Raw genomic sequence first — 23,006 nt, forward strand, 5'->3', positions numbered from 1 at the left:
CTAGGATGAGACTCATGAGGATTTCCTCATGCTTCTCCCTCAGCCACTGTTGCCTGCAATGAAATCCAGGAGCCTTCCTGTCATGGGATCAAGGAGTTGTTTCCTGACATTGCACAACTCTCTGGTATTTGAAGGCTCCAGCCTTTCTTCATTAAAGACGCAAAAACTTTATTTCCAATTACAAGGTCCAGCATTGCTATAGGGATGGGAATGTTGGGTACTTCAGTAATCTTTTCTGGTTCCCACTTTACCTCAAGGGAACGCATCAGTCTTTTAAACATAATGAGCATCATTGCTGTAGCAACAAGCAAAGCAAGTCAGGCAACTAGAAATTCGTACTTGCAAATATCGTGGGACTCAGACATTTCTCAGACATTTTAGAAAGGTGTGATCAACAGAACCAATTTTAGAATGCAAAGTAGAATTTTACCTGGATTGACTACAATGTTAAATAGGTTGTACATTTCCAGCCAAATTTGGGATCCAGGCAGTGTGGCAAAGTCATGCACTGTGCCCCATACACCACCTCCTTCTGCTCGATGGTGGATTGGTTACTACCAGTGCCACTGCTATTGGGTATTCAGGACTCAGCTTGATTTGATGGGCTTCTGATCGGCATGGGCCTTTGGCCAGTGCCCAGTCTGGCCAACCCAAGACACCAGCCTGGGTCCATTTCAGTATAATAGTCTGGACCAGGGGTGCCCAAACCCTGGCCCTGGGGCCACTTGTGGCCCTTGAGGCCTCTCAATGCGGCCCTCAGGGAGCCCCCAGTTTCCAATGAACCTCTGGCCCTCTGGAGATTTGTTGGAGCCCACACTGGCCTGACGCAACTGCTCTCAGCTTGAGGGAGACAGTTTGACCTCTCGCATGAGCTGTGGGATGAGGGTTCCCTCCCCTGCTTGTTGTTTCACATCTGTGATGCAGTAGCGGCAGCAAAGGAAAGGCCAGCCTCGCTTTGTGCAAGGCCTTTTATAGGCCTTCAGCTATTGCAAGACCATCATTCATTCATATAAGTTCATCTTTAATATATTCATTTATGTAAACTTATTCAAATTTTAAATGTAAATTAATTCTTTTTTCCCCTGGCCCCTGACACAGTGTCAGAGAGACGATGTGGCCCTCCTGTCAAAAACTTTGGACACCCCTGGTCTGGACCATCTTCACATTCCTCTGTAATGCACCATGTGGGTATGCCAAACCCACATGGGCCAGTGTTATAAATTAAAATGGGATAGTGTGGTATTGGATCCAAAGGAAGTTGTCTCCCACACCATTCTGGTAAAATATGCTTCCATTCTCTCACTATGAACAGTGTAGGAGTTAAAGTGGGAAGAAACAAAAGGTACTCTTGTTTTAAAAGTATCAACGGTAGCAATTCCTGCATTGCTCTTTTGAGTGAACTGTACAGGAGAAGCGTTCACTATTCTCTTCCCAGGGAACTTCCATCCACCACAGACAGTAAACTTCTTTGTACTGCATGGACAGCTGGTTGACAGTTCTGGGAAGGGCAGGGCTGGCTCCATCAATCAAGGCCAATGGAGACTCTAATGGACAGCCAGCTTCATTTGATGGGACTTTCTATGGACATGGACTAATGAGGTAGCTCACAGCTGAGCTGCATCTTGGATAATGGGACATATAAGGATAAAAGGCAGCTTCAGAAGGAGCAAGGACCCAGACAGACCTACAACCACACAGGGAGAAGGGGACTGCCAGGACTCTGTTGGCAGACACCCATAGAGGAAGGAACTGCCAGGACCCTGCTGGAGGAGACAGAGGAGGGACTCTGCTGCATTGGCCTGGGAAGACTGGGCTGGAGATTAGACTGTGGACTTGGACTGGAGGCTTCAGACCTTTACCAACTAAGAAGTGGAGTTTTGGGCAGGGAAAGCCTCTAGACAAGAAGAATTGCAGGGAATAAGTATTCGTAGCAATAAATTTTGTTAATTGCTCAAACTGATAAGGAGTTCTGGGTCATTTCTTTGTACATCGGCAGCTGTTGTTTCTAGAGATAAGAGGAGGTGTTAATTAGCAAAAAAAATTGTCATTGGGAGACAAAGTTTTGGATGGGACAGCCCTCTTGACTATGCACCACAGAAGTTTCTAACACACTTCATTCATATACTTGTGAAGGTAGCCTGAGTTCTGGACCTAACCCTCCTGAAAAGACTTGGGATGTAGTATTTTGGGAATGTGCCAATCTGTGTCTCACTTTTTGGCTTTGTAATCATCTTTAGTAAGATTTTAATTGTACTACTTAATACTTATAACCTGGAAATATGAATGGCAAAATTCTGGAGGGCCCTGGAAATCTTATTTAGTAGAACTTCATGTTGTGCTAGTATTCAAAAAGAGTCTTGTAAAACAAAAAACACATACGTTGCAGAGCAATTGGATCCCAAAGTCCATGAGATATCCACAACTAACTACTATCCTCTGGCACAATTCCCCAGAATGCCAATTCTATGTAACCCTCATTCATCTGGTGGGTCAAAATTTATGAGTTACATTTATGAATTGTTATGAGCTACATTTCAGTCCTGCCACCTCCAAGGAACTCATGGTGATGCCTGAGGTAGCATGCAGGCACACCAAAACAGGCAACTTTGTATGCTGGGGGGGGGGGAATCAGGAGGCTTGGGACAGGCAAGGAAAAATATTTTCACTTACCCTTCCATAAGCCCCTTAATGGCCTATTGGACTCCTTGAGCCAGTGCTAGCTATATAGCTGGTGCAAGTTCCTGGAGAGAAAGGGAATGTGTCAGGAGGCGCCAGATGGGGTAGCATCCCAGCATAAGTCACTTGTGCCAGGAATATAACTTCTAGTTTCCCTGACATGCTTCCTTCCCTCCCCCTCCCCCAGTTTGCCTAGGAATGCCTCCTCCCTGCCCATGGAACACCCCTTACTAGCATTCCCTCTATGTCAAACATATAGCCTGTGGAAGCTATTTATCTGGCCCGCGGGTGCTTGCCTTGTCTCCCATTTTGGTGGCATATATACAAGAAGAGAAAAGGGGCAGGGAGCTTTTGGAAAGAGGGGCTAAGATCCAGCAAGCACAACTGCCACCGAACCCTCCCCAATAAACCCCATCACTCCCTCTCCCCAACCACCCCCATGCCAGCTTACCTGTACTGGAGTAGGTTGCTGGCCTTGGCAGCCGGCCAACAATGCTGCCTAACAGGAAACTTGTATAAGGATTGAAGCACAGTGGTGTCGCACTTAACATAATTGAAATCCACACAGTGCTAGGACCCGGAAATGGCCACTAGCAGCATATTCTGCATTTCATCAGCAGCCAATGTACGTTAGTGAGATAGCGGGACTGGCCCAATGCACAAAGGCAATAACTATGGATGGAGTAAAATGGCAGATCTTACCAGTCCATCATGTCTCCACCTTATGCAGTGCCTAAGGCTGCTGTCCTCTCCTGATAAAGTCTACAGTTACAAAATATGGACTGTGAGGTCACTGCTGTGTGAACCTCCCATTCCCCGAAAGCATCAAAGAAAACTTGCACTTGACTGAGGTGTAACAAGGGCAGAGCCTGAGGGGCACCTGACCTGGGCGATACGCCAAGGGGTTGTAATATTTTTAAAAAGAAGAAAGACAGGCAGTTTTGCCTTCCAGCCATGCAGTGGAGAATCTGGGGCAGGTGGCCGACAAGCTGGAGAGTCTTGAAACATTTTTTTTGCAGCACAGTGGCTTTACTGGAGCTGGGGAAGGCAGCTGCTTTCTTGGGCTGGGTGGTGGTGTAGATGGAAGCAGAAGTGACATCATGACATCATGTGATGTTATGATGTCACTGCCCCATGCACTGCAGCCCCTGGGTATGCTTCTGCATGATGATATATCATGCCTTTGTAATAATGGACATTAGGAGTATTCAGTGGCATAGCTAAAGGGGCGCAGGGGGCAGCAGTTGCACCAGGCATCAATCTTTAGGGGGGGGCAACAAGCTGAGCTTGACACCAGTGACCCAAATTGTGAAAATCTTGGTATGTATGAATAATACCATCATGTTGTATACTATTGGAAAGGTAATTTAATGCAGAATGCAATGAAACAAACTGCACTGGAATGTCTGTATTCTATCAAAAGTTATGGCCAATTAACCAGAAAAATGAAAACACAAGTGTCTTATCGAACAAAAAGTGGATTTACTTAAATCCACTTAAATGCCTAAAACCTACCTATGAGACAGTGTTCTGAGTGCCAATGAAATGTTATTATGATACAGCATGGAACCAATAACTTTTTATTTACTTACTTACTTAATTAAATTTGATTTTGTCATGGAGGGTGAGCTACAAAATCTTCTTTGACTCCAGGCAGCAGATAGATGCCTTAGCTTTGCCACTGAGCAGGGAGAGGCAGCAGAGCCAGTGGGTAGTGAGCTGCTGGGGGGAGCAAGTGGGTTCCAATTTTCACTTTTTATAAATCCTGGGCGTGACATCACTTTCAGTTGTGACATCACTTCGGGGGCAACATTTTGAGCTTGGCACCGGGCTACGCAATCATTAGCTATGCCACTGGGAGTATTTGATGAGGAAGACCAACAGATTCAGGAGACCTGCAGGTTTCAGTCTGATTTCATTGTCCAATGCAGTGTTCATCATCCTGTGGGTCATGGCCCCAATAGGGTCACAAAGCCTCATTTGTGGGGTCGTGGAAACTGATTTTCAAACTCCATTAACTCCCTAGACCCTCCTGAGCAGGTTTGGCATCTTACACTGGGGAGTTGGTAGAGTTTGAAAGGGGGAGAAAGAGGGCATTTATCACAGTGAGTGTTGCCATTCACACGTGGATGCTGACAGTCATTGGAGTTCATGCAAAATTTGATTTAACAGATTTGCAGCCACACCAGTGGCATGCTGACACAGCACAATGTCCATCATATTATAAAGCCCACCCAAGCAATGCCATGCCAGTACAGCCCTCCCAGCAATGCTGGTGCAGTCCTTCCCAGAAATGCTGATAACATCCTTGGAAATCCCAACACAGCCTGTCACCCATGAAGCAGCGCCCTAACATTGGCGTGATGTTGGTGCATCATCAGTGTAATGTCGGTGCATCATCAACATGAAATCAAACAGCTGGGTGAAACATACATTCACCCAGTCCCAATGAGAAGTGCCTCCAGGGTGAACCAAGCAGGGGGGCAGAGCAGGCTCAGGGTCAATGACTGGACACCGCTGGAAGTCATTCTGCACCACCCACTAGGAATGAGCAACCCAACAAACAATTGCCAATTACCTGGCGTTTTTACCTTCCCCATTGTTCCTTATGGGCTTACTCCCATCTACACCAGATTTGACATTGGTGTAGCATTTTTCTGGCATTGAGGATGTGTCTGTTACTCAAAGAGTGGTTGGGACAGGGCAAGCACCAACTCCCCCAGTCCTGTCCATGCCCCTTCCTATATTGGCTTCTCCACTGGCAGAGTTGTGCTGGTGTCCATGCTACATCAGCGTAGTTTTTTCCCAACACTGTACCAGTGCACCTCTATCAGAAGGCATACTTCTGTGCTGATGGGGCTGTCATTACACCTGTGTACATGGAAATATGCTTGCACATCTCAGTGGGCTGTTAGGATGCAATCCTATACATCAGTGTTTACTCAAACTGTGGGTCAGGACCCACTAGGTGGGTCGCAAGTCAATTTCAGGTGGGTCCCCATTCACTTCAATATTTTATTTTTAATATATTAGATGATGTGACTGCATTTCAGGAAATGTAACAGACCTGTACTTTTAACAAGGTACTATGTATATTCTTTGAACAATGATAGCCAATAGGACTTACTCCTGAGTAAGTGGGTGTAGGATTGTTGCCTAGGATTGTTAAAAATTTTAATGTTTGATGATGTCACTGCTGCTCATAATATCACTTCCGGTGGGTCCTGACAGATTCTTATTCTAAAAAGTGGGTCCCTGTGTTAAATGTGTGAGAACCACTGCTATACACACTTCCTATACACAGTTCCCTTAAAGTAAGCCCCATTGAATAAAATGGGACTGACTTCTGAATAAATGTTCATAAGCATGTGCCATAAAAATGTTCAATTAAACCTTGACTTCATTATGTTTGATTAGCTCAAGCTCTACACTGAAGTTCATGTTTAATTAAGTCTCTTCCCCTCCACCCCCGAAAGCCAGCATTCCGGACTAATTGGTTCATTAAACTGTTCATCATTTGAAATGATGAACTGATTTCATGCCAAGTCATTTACTCAATAACTGTTTTAAAATATTGTGTACTTGGTAACAACAGAAAGCCAATTACAGTTGACGCAACTCTGACCCCAGACAGCAAATTAACAATTCTGCAAAGAGGAAAGGAGTTCACCAGTTAACAAAGAATTTAAGAAAAATGCAACAAGGGTGCAAATAATATGCAAAGGCCTATTTAATCTCACAAGATAGAAAATGAAAGGGCATTTAAAGCAAAAGATGATCATTTCACCACCAGGAAAAGGAAACACGAGTCTTCCTGTTGCATGCAGCATTCTTGTGCTCAGTTGCAGAAATGGAGTAATGAAAGGACCCCCTAAGGAAATGGGGGGGGGCAGAAGTGTGTGTGTAGCCAGGCTTCTTGTTCAGACAGATTCCTTAGCCATGACCCCAGGTCAGGCATCCAAGAGGAATTTTATCTGGGGCCCCTTCCCAAAGGGCGAGGGTGACAAAACAGGGCAGGGGAAAGACTTGGGAAGTCTCCTCACTCCCCTTCTACTTCTACTCCCCTCAAGAGCATTGGGCAAACTCCCTGGGATCACTCCCATTATAGGACTAACAGAATCCTGACTGTGGCTCAGACTGTCTGTAACAGCCATTTTCAACTGCTGTGCCGTGGCACACTGGTGTGCAACGAAAGGTCCCCAGGTGTGTCACAGGAATTTGGGAGAGGGTCATTTACTAGTAGGGCCATGGGGAATGTGAGCCCCCCACTGGAAGCTCAGTGTGCCTTATCAATGGTCAAAAAACTGATGGTGTGCCTTGACCATTTTATTGCCTTGCCAATGTGCCGTGAGATGAAAAAGGTTGAAAATCACTGATATATAGTTCTCTCCTAGAACTAACATCTCCAGTAATGCAGAAAATGATTGCCTGACCCACAGGCCCCTGTTTCAAGCTCCACTATGTCTGCTAGTTTGTGGTACCATCAAGGGAGGAAGGCAATGACTGCCTGTACGCCTATAGTTGTCCCCTTCTTCAGTGGCTGTACTCCCATGCCTCTAAGACACAGAAATTGAGAATCTGAAGCTTCTTCTGGCATGGAGAGAAATGCTGAGAAAGAGCTGCCCTGGTTCAGTTTCTCTTACTATGCTAAAAGGGTCTGCTGCTGTGACCTAATGCCCTATGTCATAAACATCCTGGCAACCGGATCTGACCTGAATCACCATTTGGTGAGGAGAGAAGCAGGAAAACAAAGCTGCAACCTGGCTTGTAGGATGGCCCCTACTGTGCCACAGAAGATACACAACATGGCAAGTACTTTCATGCCTGGTGTGGTAGACTTACTTGACTTGATAGTTGATTGAGATTGTTGACTGAGAGCCAGACACTGTGCTGGAAGAAAGCCAATCATTTTAGAGAAGCAGGTCAAATCTACAGCTCTACTCTATCTCTACTAGATGGATGAGGCTTTTTTTTTTAATTCTTCTTTTCGCTTTCTAGATCTCATGATGGGTGGAGCCAAGCCAGATTTTTTACTTATTTGTAAGGTTCCTTGTGATGGAACACACATGTTGTGTGATGTCAAAAGCAATTGCCTAATGACTTGCAAGGCATTAATTCTAGATCAGTTGATTTCAACCAGAATGTATACTCAGGTTATTCCTAAATTAGCTTTAGTGCCCCATTAAGCTCACAGCAGGCTTGTTTAGCCTGAGATCCACCAAGTCAAATTCAGTCCAACATGAGTTCAAAAAACCTCCTATCTTTGCTACTTGGTTCTAAAGGGCTTGGCAGGTGAGGCAATCTTATGAGGTATTTTAAAGGACCCAACATGTTGTTGGCAACCTTCAGTCTCGAAAGACTATGGTATCATGCTCTGAAAGGTGGTTCTGGAACAGCGTTTAGTGTGGCTGAAAAGGATCCAACAGTTCCTCACAAAATTCACTGCTTCAGGGGCCAATCTTCACACTACCATTTTGGAGAAAAGAGCTATTACATTACTAATTCTATCCTTCTCTCCCCACTGGTGCAGCTGCACATCCGGGGGGGGGGGGGCTGGATTAGGTGACTTCAGAGGGGAAAGGAGATTTAAATCCCCTTAAAGCTCTGTAAGCCTCTGGCTCCTCAATAGGTCTCCTTGGACCAGTGATTTTGCTGGCACAGGTCTGGAGAAAGGGGGTGATAGGCTGCCCATGGCGGAGATAAGAGCCAGCGCACACCATTGCCACTGGATTCTTCTCCTCCTGCACCTACCAACCCCCACTCTGCCCCCTCCCTGTCCCATTTCACCAGCTCCCATCCCTATTCTCTCCTCCACTGGCCAGCGATGTGCAGTATGGGAGCAGCAGGGGAGGCAGGACAACCCTACTGGAGTTTTCCAAAAAGCGCCACCACCACAGCAGCTGTGAATGAACAAAATCTCACAACGCAAATGCTCCAGGCGCTGTTAAGCCTGCGTAGTTTGTGAGTATTTGCACCCTCACGGCTTTGGCAGTGGCGGTTCTTTTTGGAGAACTCCAGTGGGGCGGTCCTGTCTCCCCTGCCAACCCTGTACCACACATCGCTGGCCAGTGGGGGAGAGGACGGAATGGGGGTGGGAGCTGGTGAAAAGGGGCAGGGAGGGGGCAGAATAGGGGGTTGGGAGTTCTTTTTGGAGAACTCCGGTGGGGTGTTCCTGCCTCACCAGCAGCCTCCGTACCACATGTCACTGGTTTACCAGCTCTAGTGGGTGCCCAGTGATCCGGCAACATGCACAGGAAGGCTACGTCCTTCCCACCAGTGCTCTGGCAGCTACTTGGTGCATTGCCTAAAGTTCTGTTATGACTGCTGTTAGTCAGTCAGTGCTGGCGGATCAGACACCATAGAATTGGGCTATGTTATATTGTCTTAGTTTCAACATTGGTCAGGAGTGGACAGTATCTCAGGTGTGAGTGTATGCGCTGCTGAAGAGGCTAGGCAACAGTCTGAATACACTGTGAAGAGGCCAGTCAATGGTTTGATCTGTTATAAAAGCCACAGACTCAAGCAAATCATGCTGTTAAACTGCACTGCTGCAAGCTTGGGGGGGGGGGGGGTTAAAGATAGCTTTAAAGACCCACTTCCAGATTTCTTGCTCCTCCATTTTCACCCCAGAATGCATTGGTATAGACATTATAACAGCTGAATGCAGTATAGTGTCTATATACCAACGCATTTTGGGGGCGCCAAAGGAAGAGCAAGAAATTTGGAAGTGGGTCTTTAAGCCTATTTAAGGCTATTTTTCTAATGATTTAGTATCCACTGATTTTTTTTTTAATTCACTGAAGGTTCTGGAACCTCAGTGGATAACAAAGCATGACCTGTAAAGAATAAGCTCTGGTAACAAGGAAAATAAATGGAGATTTTGACTGAGCAGGACCTGTTATCTTCTGTGTGTGGAAACCTGCTAGTGCATGCAAGGGGCTCCCTCCAAACAGATGAGATACTGCTGATCACCTGTTGAATGGAAGGGTCTTTTGGCTGAAACCAGTTGATTCTCTCTGAACAGGTGTTCAGTCTTCTCAGAGCTGAAACTAGTCCCTGTGATCTGTTTGGCAGGTGTACATGGGTTCAGCAAAGAGCATAGTGTGTACAGACCTGGCTGCAAGATTTAGTTGTTGCCTGTTGCTGTTGCACCATACCCTCTTTTGTATGTGCTAGAGCAGATCCAGAAGATGATTCATGCCCATATTGCCCTTGTTGAACTGAGGCAATAATCCCTAGCAAGCGACTATTAACCAAGCATGCTGATGTGCTTTGCTGGTAATATTTCTGTGTCAGTTCCCTGTTCACGTTCTCACATAAACCTACTTACATTCACATCCCTATTAACACAGCACTCTCCCATACATTATTCAGTCAATCATTTTACAGTTGACTGCTGTTGTGACAGTGACACATTCCTCCTTTTCTGAACCCTTTCCCACCACTGGTCCCATCCGTTCCTATGCCTAGTACTCTGGCAATTCTTTTTTTCAAGCCCTGAGCAGTTGAAATATTGATAAACATTCCATTGCAACTCAAAACCTGCAACGGTAACTAACCTGAGAGCTCACTTCAACAAAGGAAATCAAGAAAATAGCCAAGAGCTAGGAAGGTCTCAAAGAACACAGCCAGCATTTACGTCAGGGTTTTTTCTTTGGCAAATTTCTCTAGTTTGAGGGCAACTTAGAAAAGACATTTTTTCCCCTCCAAATGCAGATGTGCTCTGGTTTAACCTGACATCTCATTCCTCTTTAACTGTGAGAATTGTCCTAGTATTGTCCAAGGTTTTGACCTTGTAAACTGATAAGAACACCAATAAAACAAATACATTACATCTGAATTCCTCAAGGTGGTGCACACAAAGAGGTTTCAAGTGGTCCTTCTCTCCATACCTGCTACTCACATTATTGACCTGCCTGTTCCATGAACTGAGATTGTGAAAAGGAACTGTGGCGAGCACAGGAGAGTGGGAGGTAGAGTGTTCAGCTTTTCTCCTGTCCACAATTCCTCTTTACTCCTTTCTTAGCCAAGCACAGGCTGAACCAAGAAGAGCTTTGAAGAACAGTGTGCTGAGTGGGACAGGTGGAGGTGAGGAGACTTTGGTGGCTGCAGTAGGGGCCATGGCAAATGGATGGAAGGAAAGTTTGACATACATTCTAGGGCAGGGCTGTCAAACTTGTTTTATACTGAGGGCCAAAGTTTGCATTCATGGTACCTGCTGAGGGCTGAAAGTGACATCATTAAGAAGGAAGTGACATCATTAAGCAGGTGATGGCCAGAAATAAGCACATTGTTCTCACATAGCAACTCATTAGCTGCAAATGACAGAAGAGCAAATGTGCAAATCTTGTTCATACTTTCAAGATATGATTAGCCCTATTATCAAGTTGGGAGAGCCCAATTATAATGGGGGTCAGATAAATTGCATCTGGGGGCAGCATTCAGCTGCTAAGGCTTTCATGGACGGTGGGATTAACAATATTAAAATTGTTTGGGCTTGATGGCTGTGATTCAATAAAAACTCTATCTCTTGACATTTCGCCTGCAGCTTTAGCAGGCATTTTCAGAACACCTTCTAAGGAAGGAAAGTCTGTTTGTGTGCCTAGGTAGGTGAATACAAGGTGTGCATGTATATGGATGGGAGATGTGTGCATGTATGCACATGGGTGAAAGATACATGCACACAGCCCTTGTGGCCATTTTGAGGTGACATTCAGCATCCTTTTTCTGAATTATTAGAATTATTTATATACTGCTTTTCAACAACAAAGTTCACAAAGTAGTTTACAGAGAATTCCTGTGGTGCTGGCAGACTCCATAAGTTTGGTTTCCCTTATGTTATACAAATGGATATTTGTGGAAAAATCATATTTTTTCTCATTAATTTTTTAAGAAAAAAAAACTTAAATGTTTGATTTTATTTGTTACTTCTGCTCAGTGATTGGAAGGTTCATCTAAGGTTTCCTTGTGTGTTTGTAAACAGAAAGAATTTACTGATTTTTTGAAGAATGCAGGACCCAATCTTGTTGTTGTCGACTTTACAGCAAAATGGTGCGGACCTTGCAAGATGATGCGTCCTTTTGTTTACGTAAGTCTACTTTGCCAGCATTGACCCCAACACCTTGTAGCTATGAGTGCTAGAATGCTAGACACCATCAGTGAATATGGCTCTTTACATAGTAACAGAAAGCACTCATAGTGCTAGAATAATAATAATATCCATACCTTTGTAGGTGAATGGAAATAAGATATTCACCACATATTTCTCCATCAACAACACTGCAAAGCGACAAGGGCATTTCCTAAATTCATCTCTACTGCTGAAGACACAAAACCATGTTCAGTTTGAAAAAAAAAGGTTTAAGTTGTATGTTCTCATGGTCTCCTTACCTGAATCAACAGAATTCTTTGCTGGCTCAGGAGTCCATATGAGTAACTGTGGATGCAATCTTAACCCACTTTTTGGCACCGACATAAGGGCAATGTAGCTCTGAGGCAGGGGTACCCAAACCCTGGCCCGGGGGCCACTTGCAGCCCTCAAGGACTCCCAATTATTATTATTATTATTATTATTATTATTATTATTATTATTATTATTATTATTATTAACAGTATTTATATACCGCTTTTCAACTAAAAGTTCACAAAGCAGTTTACAGAGAAAAATCAAATAACTAAATGGCTCCCTGTCCCAAAAGGGCTCACAATCTAAAAAGATGCAAATGAATACCAGCAGACAGCCACTAGAACAGACACTGCTGGGGTGAGGTGGGCCAGTTACTCTCCCCCTGCTAAAAAAAAAGAGCACCCACTTGAAAAAGTGCCTCCTACCCAATTAGCAGGGGTTACCCAATCTGGCCCTCAAGAAGCCCCTAGTCTCCAATGAGCCTCTAGCCCTCTGGAGATACTGGAGCCCGTGCTGGTCTGATGCAACTGCTCTTAGCAGGACGGCCAACTGTTTGACCTCTCGTGTGAGCTGTGGGATGAGGGCTCCCTCCACTACTTGCTGTTTCACATCTGTGATGCAGCAATGGCAGCAAAGAAAAGGTTGGCCTTGCTTTGTGCAAGGCCTTTTATAGGCCTTGAGCTATAGCAAGACCTTCATTCATTCATATAATTTCCATCTCTAATATATTCATTTATGTAATTTTATTCAAATTTGAAATGTAAATTAATTCTTTTTTTTCTCCCAGTCCCTGACACACTGTTAGAGAGATGATGTGGCCCTTCTGCCAAAAAGTTTGGACACCCCTGCTCTGAGGTAAGGGAACAAACATTCCCTTACTTTGAGGAGGCCTCCATGATTGCTGCCCAACTGCAGGATGCAACACAAGTCCCATTGGCACAGCTATGCCAGCGCTGTAAAGTTGGTTAGGATTTGGGCCTAAAAGTGTACCAACTTAAATGGCCTTTGATGCCAGGAATGCAATGGCTAAAGAGTTTCCCAGCATGGAAATGAAGTGATAGAGAAAGGTTCAATTTCTATCTTTCTGTTTTCTGAATTTCTTTCATGCAATGTTTAAAAGTACAGGTAACTTGCCAGAAAATAAAGATGGCAGACTCATATCAGCTCCTTCTATGTACATTTGTGCTTTTTCCTTCTAAGTAATGGAATATTTTGGCATCACAAACAACTTACCATGTGATTGATAGCCTGAGCTAGAAATCAAGGACTACTGAAGACAGCAATAAAGACATCTCACATTATGAAACAGCCCAAGTGCTAGTTAGATGGAAAGGGAATTGCTAATGCATCTTTCCCAAAAACACACTGAAGATTCCAACAATGGGCTTTTAGTGAAGCACTTAAAAGTGAGGGGAGAGTTGTGGGTTTTTGAAATGAACAAGTTGAAGGCCTTTAGGTGAAGTTGTTGAAAGATTTAAAAGGCAGCGGTAGAAGCATACTCCTAAGACAGACACCATGTAGCTGATCTGCCCTTTTCCAACCATGAGCAGATCAAAACAAACCACTTTTGATCCCTGAGTCATTCATGTGCATTGTCTATTCCAGTGGTTCCCAACCTGTGGTCCGTGAACCACAGGTGGTCCACGAGACCCTGAGAAGTGGTCTGCGAGGTCCCAGAAAACAATGATAATTGCTTTTTATCATTCCTAGCATCTAGCCAAGCAAGCAATCTCCTATGGACTGCTGAAGTGTCAGCTGCAGTTGTGGACATCTGTTCTCCACCCTCTCTGGTGGACCATGGGAGGAGTGCTCACTCAGCAAGATACTTCCCCAGGGGCCACCACAGAGGGCAGAGAATGGACCGCCCACAGCCGCCACTGACACTTTCAGTGTCTTGCCTAATATTCCCCCATGGACAACCAAATTTATTTGTATTTTTTGTGCGTAAGGGGGCTTGGGGGATTTTATGTGGTCCACGACAATTCCAAATTTTTCTTCAGTTGTCCATGGTCCCAAAGGTTGGGAACCACTGGCCTTTTCCTACACAATGGCAACAGAAGTCCAATGTAAACATATAAAAGATAACGGGCAGAACTACCTGTGTTGTGTGATGCAGGACTGCCACTGACCCAAACATCCTTATGTTGGTTCTCCCCTTAGGCAGAACTGCCTGTGATGTGTGACCCAGGACTGCCACTGACCAAGGCATCCTTGTTCTGGGTTCTCCCCATCTTTACCATAAAGCTCAGGGTCACTTGCCCCATGTCATGATACCATCATGGTATGCATTTGCTCTACCTTCAACAGCAACAGCCTGTAGAGCAGGGCCAGTGATAACACAATGCTAGGATGTCACAAGTGATTTGAGATTTTATGGGGAAGATGGTGAGAGTCTGACCCAGGATTGCCATTTTCTGCATCTTACATACGATGTGCAGATCTGACAACCTTCCTGGATTCCAACATAGTGTAGTCAAAGAGTCGCTAGGCAGTCCTGGGCAAGTCTTTCTCAGTCTCGGTCCCTGTCTGTAATGTAGATAACAGCAACTTGCAGTTATTTCACAAAGTCATTGAAGAGTGAGTGAGCAGCAGAAGTTATATTATTTGCCCCTTGCATTAAAGGGCTTTTTCTTCCTTGATCTCCTGCATATGGGTTATCAGAGAAGGAGGCGGCTCCCATACCTTTGACAGTTGCATAGATTAGAAGAAGGAATTTCAGCAGGTGGTGTGTTTTTTTTTAACCCTGTTGCATGACAAGTTGCATCTGCCAGGCTTTCCTGTAACCACTTTGCCTTCGTGTTTTTAGAAGTCTGACCTGCTGTTGCTCCTCCTGAAGATGTCAACTGCTTTCAGGAAGGAATATTTTTATAGATGAATCCATAAATGCCCTTCAGGTAGCTCACATCACCATATGAAGAATTAAAGCGTGTGTCGGTCTGCATCTCTTTTGTTTTCATTTCTATGCGCACAGCACATACCTCACACATTGTTGTCCTAACTGGCTCCCTGGGGAGAGGTGCTGTTGCAGCTGTCCTCATTGGTTGCTCAGCAACTGTTTCAACTAGGCAAAGGAAAGGCATGAATTAAAAGCATAAAAGGAGCAATAGGCCACAAGAGATATCTAATAAAGGGGCTCCCCCTCCCAGGACCTTTCTTCAGAGCTTCCAGATCAAAGTAGATGCTGTTTAAAGCACATGATTGCCTTTTGGATACTTTAGTTTTGCTAAATAGGAGAAGTGTAAGGCGCAGTCTGGATCAGAGCCATGGTGTGGGATGGGGGAGTGCCACATACTGGGCCTTGTGGAGCATGAGCTCAGTTCTGCTCACACAAGGACTCGTGCAGGGATGAATCCAAACACCTGTAGCCACTGCACAAGTCACAGCAGCCTAGAACTGTGTGTCACACAAACAAAGTTAAGTGGTGACTCTATGTTTTCCCAACCTGCATATACAGTTATGGAATTATAGTCTCACTGTGCCATGTATATTTTCTTAATGAAGAGTTCTTGGTTGCTGTTACTCAAGCAACAGTCAAGGCTTGTTCGCAGGGTTCCCTGCTGATGCAAAGTCCCTAGGAGCAGGCCCAACTACTCATTGGGGTGTGAGGAGAAGGAAGAGCCCACACAAATCTCATACAGACACTTCCTCTTCCCCCTACCCAACTAGCCAAGGGAGGGCACCAGGATGCAGGTCTCTTGTTATCAGGTGTGCTCCCTGGGGCATTTGGTGGGGCTGCTGTGAGATACAGGAAGCTGGACGAGATGGGCCTATGGCCTGATCCAGTGGGGCTGTTCTTATGTTCTTAACTACAATTCCCAGGAGGCCTTGCAGGTCTTCTTGTTATCTGGTGTGCTCCCTGGGGCATTTGGTGGGCTGCTGTGAGATACAGGAAGCTGGACTAGATGGGCCTATGGCCTGATCCAGCGGGGCTGTTCTTATGTTCTAGCCAATTGCTTGCTCCCAAAGATCTGTGTATTATTGCAGGGAGCCCTGGGAACCACCCAGGTGTCCCATTGCTCCTCCTCTTCCACTCTTTGAGGATTGGAAGGGGAGGAACCACCTTTGTTAATCTGCAGCTGGACTGGGGTGGAGACAGAGCCCAAGCACAGTACAAGGTATGCTGCAAGGGAAGGTCAGGCAATGTGGACAAGCAAGGAACTCTAATCACACAACTGCTCCAGGGTCCAAAGCTACAGGTACTTATCCTGATGTGGGGAAAGGCACGTTTTAGCCATTTGCCCCCCCATCACAGTTTCAATCTGGATTTGGCTGCTGTTTGCGCTGGACAGGAAGCTTCCATGAAAGCCAAGAGCAACATGCATTCAATCTCTAGTCCAGTGGTTCTCAAACATTTTAGCACAGGGACCCACTTTTTAGAATGACAATCTGTCAGAACACACCAGAAGTGATGTCATTAACCTGGAAGTTATCTCATGGCCACAAGAGAAAATTTTTAAGACCCCCCCTTAGGACAAAATTAAATCAAATTAAGTTAATAAAAGTTTACAATAAGTATAAGTTGAAAAATTTATTTAAAATAAAGAACCTTCCTAACCCTCCCAAGCAGTTGCTGATCTGTTAAAAAAAAAAATTCTTCAAACACCCCAAAGGCTGCAATCCTGTCCACAGTTTCCTGGGAGTAAGCCCCATTGACTGTCATTGTTAAAAGTATATACAGAGTAGCCTGTTAAAAGTACAGATCTGTCACATTTCCCCAGATGCAGTTACATACCATGGTAGCATCAAATCTAATATATTGAAGATAAAATACACATGGAAATGAATGGGGACCCGCCTGAAATTGGCTTGTGACCCACCTAGTGGGTCTCAACCCACAGTTTGAGAAATGCTGATCTAGTCTGATCTTCAGTGGCTCTGGTTTTTGATCATGTATCTTCACAAGATAACAGGGTTATCAAATGCAAGACTGTGTTCTTCTACCATAATAATATGTAAAAAAGAAAATGCAGACAGATGAAGCTTCTCATGGAAGACTGGCACAGACTCGTGACTAAAGGGCCAGTTTTACAGTGCAGTGGTTTGCATCAATTTGTCTGCTGAGAAACCTTTTCTGCCCAGCTGCCATGAAACAGCTGTGCAGAAGGATATTGAAGAGCACACTCAAGTCATGTGTTCAGACTCCTTGCACCCCATTGTGGGTCCACATGAATTGAATACAGCCCAATCCCAGCTTTATTTACTTTGAAGTGAGCCACTCTGATTTCCAGAACTTAGTTATGTCTAAGTGATCTTTCCTGGCTCACTGAAACACACTCAGCACTCCTCTTTGGCTACATGTAGCAGGACAAGCTAATGGTCTTTTGGGCAGCTTTCCTGCTTCTCATTAAGGAACTCTGATAAGTATCCGATTCCCAGCAGGCCCAGATCCAGTCAAGCTGGTTTCTGAAGCAGTACAAAATTTCACTTCCCATGCTTTTCTTCTTTTGTGCAATGTGCACTTCTCCGTCACCACCACTGCTGCTACCTCTTCTTCTAAACTGGTCAGGCAAGAAGAAACCTAGAAGCGGAGCATCCGCAGTCCAGCACTCTCACTACCTTATCAGTTTAGAATAAATGGTCAGAGAGAAAAGGAAGCAATGGAGAACCCTTTCCCTGATCACTGATATGATCAGGAACAGGACTGAAACAGTGACTACATCCTCCTTGAGCTACATTGCTGTGATCTTCAGCAGTGTCACAGGAGGAGAAGGTTGTAAGCCATGCCCCTATACTACTCTCACCTGGTTTTGAAGAAGTTGGTGCATCATTGGGTGGAGTGACCAGGCAGGTGGCAGGCCAGGGGAGAGGGCTGGTGGACACAGAGTGTGTGGCTCTCCCTGCCAGGCTGTTGCCTCCTCACCTCTGCCCACCACCTGAAAACTGCTCCTCTCAGTCTCACTATTGGCTCCCTGGTTTTCACAGCTCCTCACAATGCAATCTGAAAGCCAGCTAGCTAAAAAATAAAAAATAGAATCCTTGGGTTGTAATATCTTGAAAATTGGTATGTAGTTTGGTATATTTTTTTTCTTAACTTCAATTTCTCTCCCAGATATTGGTGGTTTAATGATGCATAGCCAACAAGATGTACTTGTACTTGTCATACTTGTACTTGTACTGTACTTGTCGTAAGAGGCGACTAAACAGCCACCGGGTAGATGGGACTCGTTAGCCTGGGAAGGCAGCTCATCTGAGAGAAGGAAAACTCTGATCCCAAACCTCCACTGCCTTGTGCCTACATCCAGTTATGGAAAAGGCTTCAGGAGTCAACCTCGAGGCAAAATCCAGAGCCGGAGTCCCTGAGACAATTCATAGCTGAACACAGTCACGTTCTGGCAACTCCTGCGACGCCGCTGGAACCAACCCTATTGCCTTCTGCCTTTCCATTGGACCATTTCAGTGACGTGGAGAGGCGGGATTTGCTGCATGGGAACAGTCTATCCTCCATATCTACTTTACCCAGGCTTCACCCACTGGAGAGGACACTCTGTTCCAGAACCACCATTCAGAGTGCGATACCATAGTCTTCCGAGACTGAAGGATGCCAACAACAGCCAACAAGAGAAGGGAGCAGCTTGACAAAGAGGACAGCAACATTGGGTGATCCTTTACACTGAAAGGCACTTGAGAAGTAGGACAACATCCAAACTACTCATTGATGTCTCTTAATAGACCTCTTCCATTTTGTTTTGAAGGAGATGGCTGTTCGGTATGGAAATGTGCTATTCTGCATAGTGGATGTGGATGTGGCAGAGGTGAGATACTAAACGGAGACAATAAATGATTCCATAGGTTTCTAGAACATGAACCCAAAGGTAGTCTGTGCTCTTCTGGTTGCTCCTTGTTCTCGGCCCTCTTCTTCTATTTCTTTGGTATTGTTGTCCCCCCCTCCCCTTCCTCAAGTAGTGATAAGTTCCAGAGGCACAATGCTACCTGAGTTTTGACTTTTTGGGGAGGAAACAGCGGTGCAGTCTATGCTATCTTCCTATCAGTTGCTTTGTTAGAAATATGCAGCTTGAGCTTTAGATAGTAGATAGCAGAGCACTCTTTGCCAACAATAGCAGCCTATATCACTTTCCCTGGCAGCACCCCAAGGTGCTCTCACCCAGCTTCTCCATTCAACTCTGTCTTGTCTGTCTCTTGCTCAGTTAAAATCTGCTCTTACTTAGAAAATGCCTCCTTAATTCTTCTTTAAGCTGACCACACAAAATGATCCAAGATCTCCCATCACCTTCATAAGAGATCTCTTAAAAAGGAATACATACCAGACCATTAACCCTCATTAACTCTTTTTGTTCCATTGCAATGGAACATTCCACAACATTCTGATATGACCCACCCAGCTGTCCTGCAGGGAAAAGCCAAAATGCTGCCAGCTGAGGGTCACTTGTGGGTTGGCTTGAATAGACCTCAACCAGCTAAACTTAGCCCAAACGTAGATGTGCCACCACCCCTCACTGCCAGCCCCTAAACCTGGGGAAGGTAAAAGATGTATCAGCATCCCAGCTCCTCAGAGGAACAAAAGCACTCAGTCCTCAGAACTCCCCCTCCACCTGGCAAAAGTTTTAGCGCACTCTTTCGCTGCTGTCCATACATTAGCTAAATGGATTTTCACGTATATGTATTAAGAATGTGACTCTTTATCTGTACCAAGGTTTTCAGTATATGATCCGGGAAGCAGCTGAGTGAGGCATACTGCCTGATGGGTAGCCAATCCTCCGTTCAACTTCCCCCATTTCGGCTCCCTTTTACATGCTCCCTTTTTGTGCTGTGTCACTAGCAGTCAACAGTCGCCTTCACCACTGCCACCCTCACTCACCACTATCACCATGGTCTCCCGCTTCTCACTCTTCCACCTCCATCTAGCACTATTGCTTTATGGATACAGGTAGAATGTTTAATACTTACTAATACTATTTAATGTTCTTAATTGTTATTATACTTTATCACGTTATTCTATTTTATCACACAGCCTTTTCCTCATTGCATTTAGGATGATTTTTGGGTGATCTTAGAAACCTGGAAAATGAGTTTCTCATTAGATCTTAGAATCATTTGGAACAAGTTAGAATTTTTCCCATTTAAATTAATTTGATTAATTGTATTCATCTGGATTTTCACTATTAGGGCCATTTTCAGGAACTAATTAGGTATGGAGAACAAAGGAAAAGCATAGATTAACTTTGTGGTTAACACCAGTTTTAGCTGAACCAGGAATTCTCCACCAAGAATCACCCACAGCTGTAAAGATTAATAATTTATTAAGAATAAAAGAAAAGACAATGTTAAGGGCCCAATCCTACCCATCTTTCCAGCCTCAATGCAGTCTCAAGGTAAGAGAACAAATGTTCTCTTACCTTGAGGAGGCCTCTGTGACTGATTCCCCCCTTCCTCCCCCCCGGCAGGATGTCACGCATAACCCACTGGCATGGCTTCATCAGCACTGGAAAGTTGGCTAGCATTGGGTCCAAGAGTCTTACAATTCTGATATAGGAATTATACTGAAAGCAGAACAGAAAACAATAAAGTTGAGCTTCTAAACTACTACAGGTTAACCTCACATGGAAGCATAACTTCTGAGCATGTGCAGAAAGCTGCCTCGCCATCCATCCAGGTCTGGCTATGGGTGGCAACCACACACACCCCAGGAAGTGTCTTTTATCCTAAGAGGTACCTTTGGAGAAAACACTTCAACTAATCTGAGTTTCCAGACCCTCTGAAAAGTTAGAAGGATGATACAACAACTCCAGGTAGATTACATCATGTCCCTGTGCAGAAGGTTTAGCCAGTCACAGGCTTTGGATCACAGAACCTTCTAGGTAGCTACATGACAGAAGGCTTGTCCAGGAGCAATTTGCCCCTCCCTTCCTGAAACACACAGTTGTGGCTAATTTTTAATTAGCAGGCCCAGCTCTTTGACCTTGGAGTCCTGGTACAGCCTGATAACCAGGTATCCTCATGAGAACTTTTCTAATTAGCAGCTATTCTCCTAGTACACAGCTTTTCTCTTCCAAGTTGGATTCCTAAGTCCTCTAAGATGGAGTCCAAGACAGCATTTGACAATTCCATGATGCATGAGCTGTCTGGGCAGGCTTGTATCAAGTTAAGCTTGTGTGCCAGGTTTAATAATTGAATCGTAGAGTTGGAAGGTCCCTAAGAGGTCACATAGTCCAACCCCTTGCCTGTAGCAGGAAATTCTCTTAGAGCAGGAGGTGCTTGTCTGCTTGAAGAATTCCAGTGAAAAAGAATCTACCATCCCCCTTGGCAATCTGTTCCACTGCCGAACCACCCTTACCGTCAGGAATTTTTTCCTGATCCCCAGTCGGAATCTCTTCTCTTGCAGATAAGTCCAATGTGCTGCTTTCAACATGAATATCAAAATGGGAGAACATCTGGTGTGACCTAATGCACAAAATGCAACTCCCCTCTCTTGCATTTCCCTCACTCTTGATCAGTGACATTTATAGAAGATCAGTATCTTGCCATTAAGAATGAGTCTCCTGGCTTTACGGCATATCATTCATCTTTCTTCCCCAGGACGTGGCTAACAACTGCAATATTGTCGCCATGCCGACATTCCAGCTCTTCAAAAAGGGAGAAAAGGTATTTGTAACCAACACATCTTCATGAAGATGAGCCTGTAGCCTGCCCATTTCTGCCCTGCCTCCTGATTAAACTTGGAAGCCAGTTAAAACAAAACAAATATCAAAAACATATATCAGAATCCTAACCTCAGTGCAATGTGTACCTCTGCCTAGCCCTGGCAACCGTTCTGCTGCTTGAGCCTGGTTCCAGAGTTCATTCAGCAAATGTTATCAAATGCCTCCCATTTTCTTTGAAAATAATCCATCCAGCCACATTGCTCAGTTTAACCATATGAGATGGCCTGTCCCTTAAGGGCAGCTAGGTGGGCCTTCCTCTAGGTTCTACCACTATCTAAAGTTTGGTTGTCAGCAACATGGGGGACCTCCTTTTCCACGGTGGCACCCCCCTTCTTGAGTTGGGACTGGCTCCTTCCCCGCAGGCCTACTAGTGATTATTTTTTGCTGGTAGGTTTCTTTAAACGTTGTTTTAGAAAATGCCAGCTGTTCCCCACAGACACTAACTAGCTCTGGCTCCTAATGTTCTGTGATGGAACATATTCTTAAAAAAATATAACAGACTCTGTAGCTTAATGCTTACCTGCTTTTTCAGTTTATTTTATTTTTCTTTTCTCTTAGATCTTTGAAATGACTGGTGCTAATGCAAAGAAACTGGAATCAAAGATTAAAGAGCTGATGTGATCCTTGAAGAATGCTATCTCCTAAAACCCATGATGTTACCAACAAATGCTAGTCAAATTAAATGTCCATGGGAGCATATCTTGCACTAGATGTGGGTTCAGTATACTTATCTAGAACTGACAAAACAGTAGGATCATGTGTCATGGAATGGTAGCTGTGTCACTCAGGCATCATGTAACAGGCTGTGGCTGTGACCTGTAAAATACTCAGAGCCCACTCCTGTGCTCCTTGGCATGGCTACGTGCCACCAAGTACAGTCGCAAATGTGCCATAAGGCATGTTCGCGGGGCTCACTGCTGGGCACCGGCCGGTGCTGGGCTAGCACCAGCCAGTGCTAGGCTAGCACCGGGCAGTCGCCCAGCTTCCGCGGCTCGGCAGTCTCCCGGATCACAGACCAGTGGCATGGTAGGTGGGGGCAGGGATGGGGCGGGGAGGAGGCATTCTGGGGAGGGGGGAGAGAGGGCAGAAGGAGGCAAGCCGGGGGGGCAGGTAGGAGGTGTGCTGGGGGAGGGAGGGAGGAGGATCTGCGGAGCTCTGCTCTGCAGGATCCAGGGCTATCGCATAGGGCTGCGCGCTCTACACAAGCATCTTTTCCTTACCTCCGATGGTGAAGTGAGTAGCCCCATTGCGGGGTTGCTTACCTT

General features: G+C 45.1%; 1 protein-coding gene across 1 annotated transcript; it reads left to right on the forward strand.

The window, feature by feature from the left end:
• Positions 1–8,500: 8,500 nt before the first annotated feature.
• LOC136638572 (thioredoxin-like) lies at positions 8,501–22,425 on the forward strand. The gene is made up of 6 exons (XM_066612611.1): positions 8,501–8,637; positions 10,703–10,787; positions 11,660–11,764; positions 18,775–18,834; positions 21,617–21,682; positions 22,300–22,425. Exons 1-6 carry the CDS (start codon positions 8,501–8,503, stop codon positions 22,360–22,362), a joined length of 516 nt encoding a protein of 171 aa, XP_066468708.1. The 3' UTR covers positions 22,363–22,425.
• Positions 22,426–23,006: the final 581 nt, after the last annotated feature.

This window comes from Tiliqua scincoides, chromosome 2, assembly GCF_035046505.1.
Source record: "Tiliqua scincoides isolate rTilSci1 chromosome 2, rTilSci1.hap2, whole genome shotgun sequence".
NCBI lineage: Eukaryota > Metazoa > Chordata > Lepidosauria > Squamata > Scincidae > Tiliqua > Tiliqua scincoides.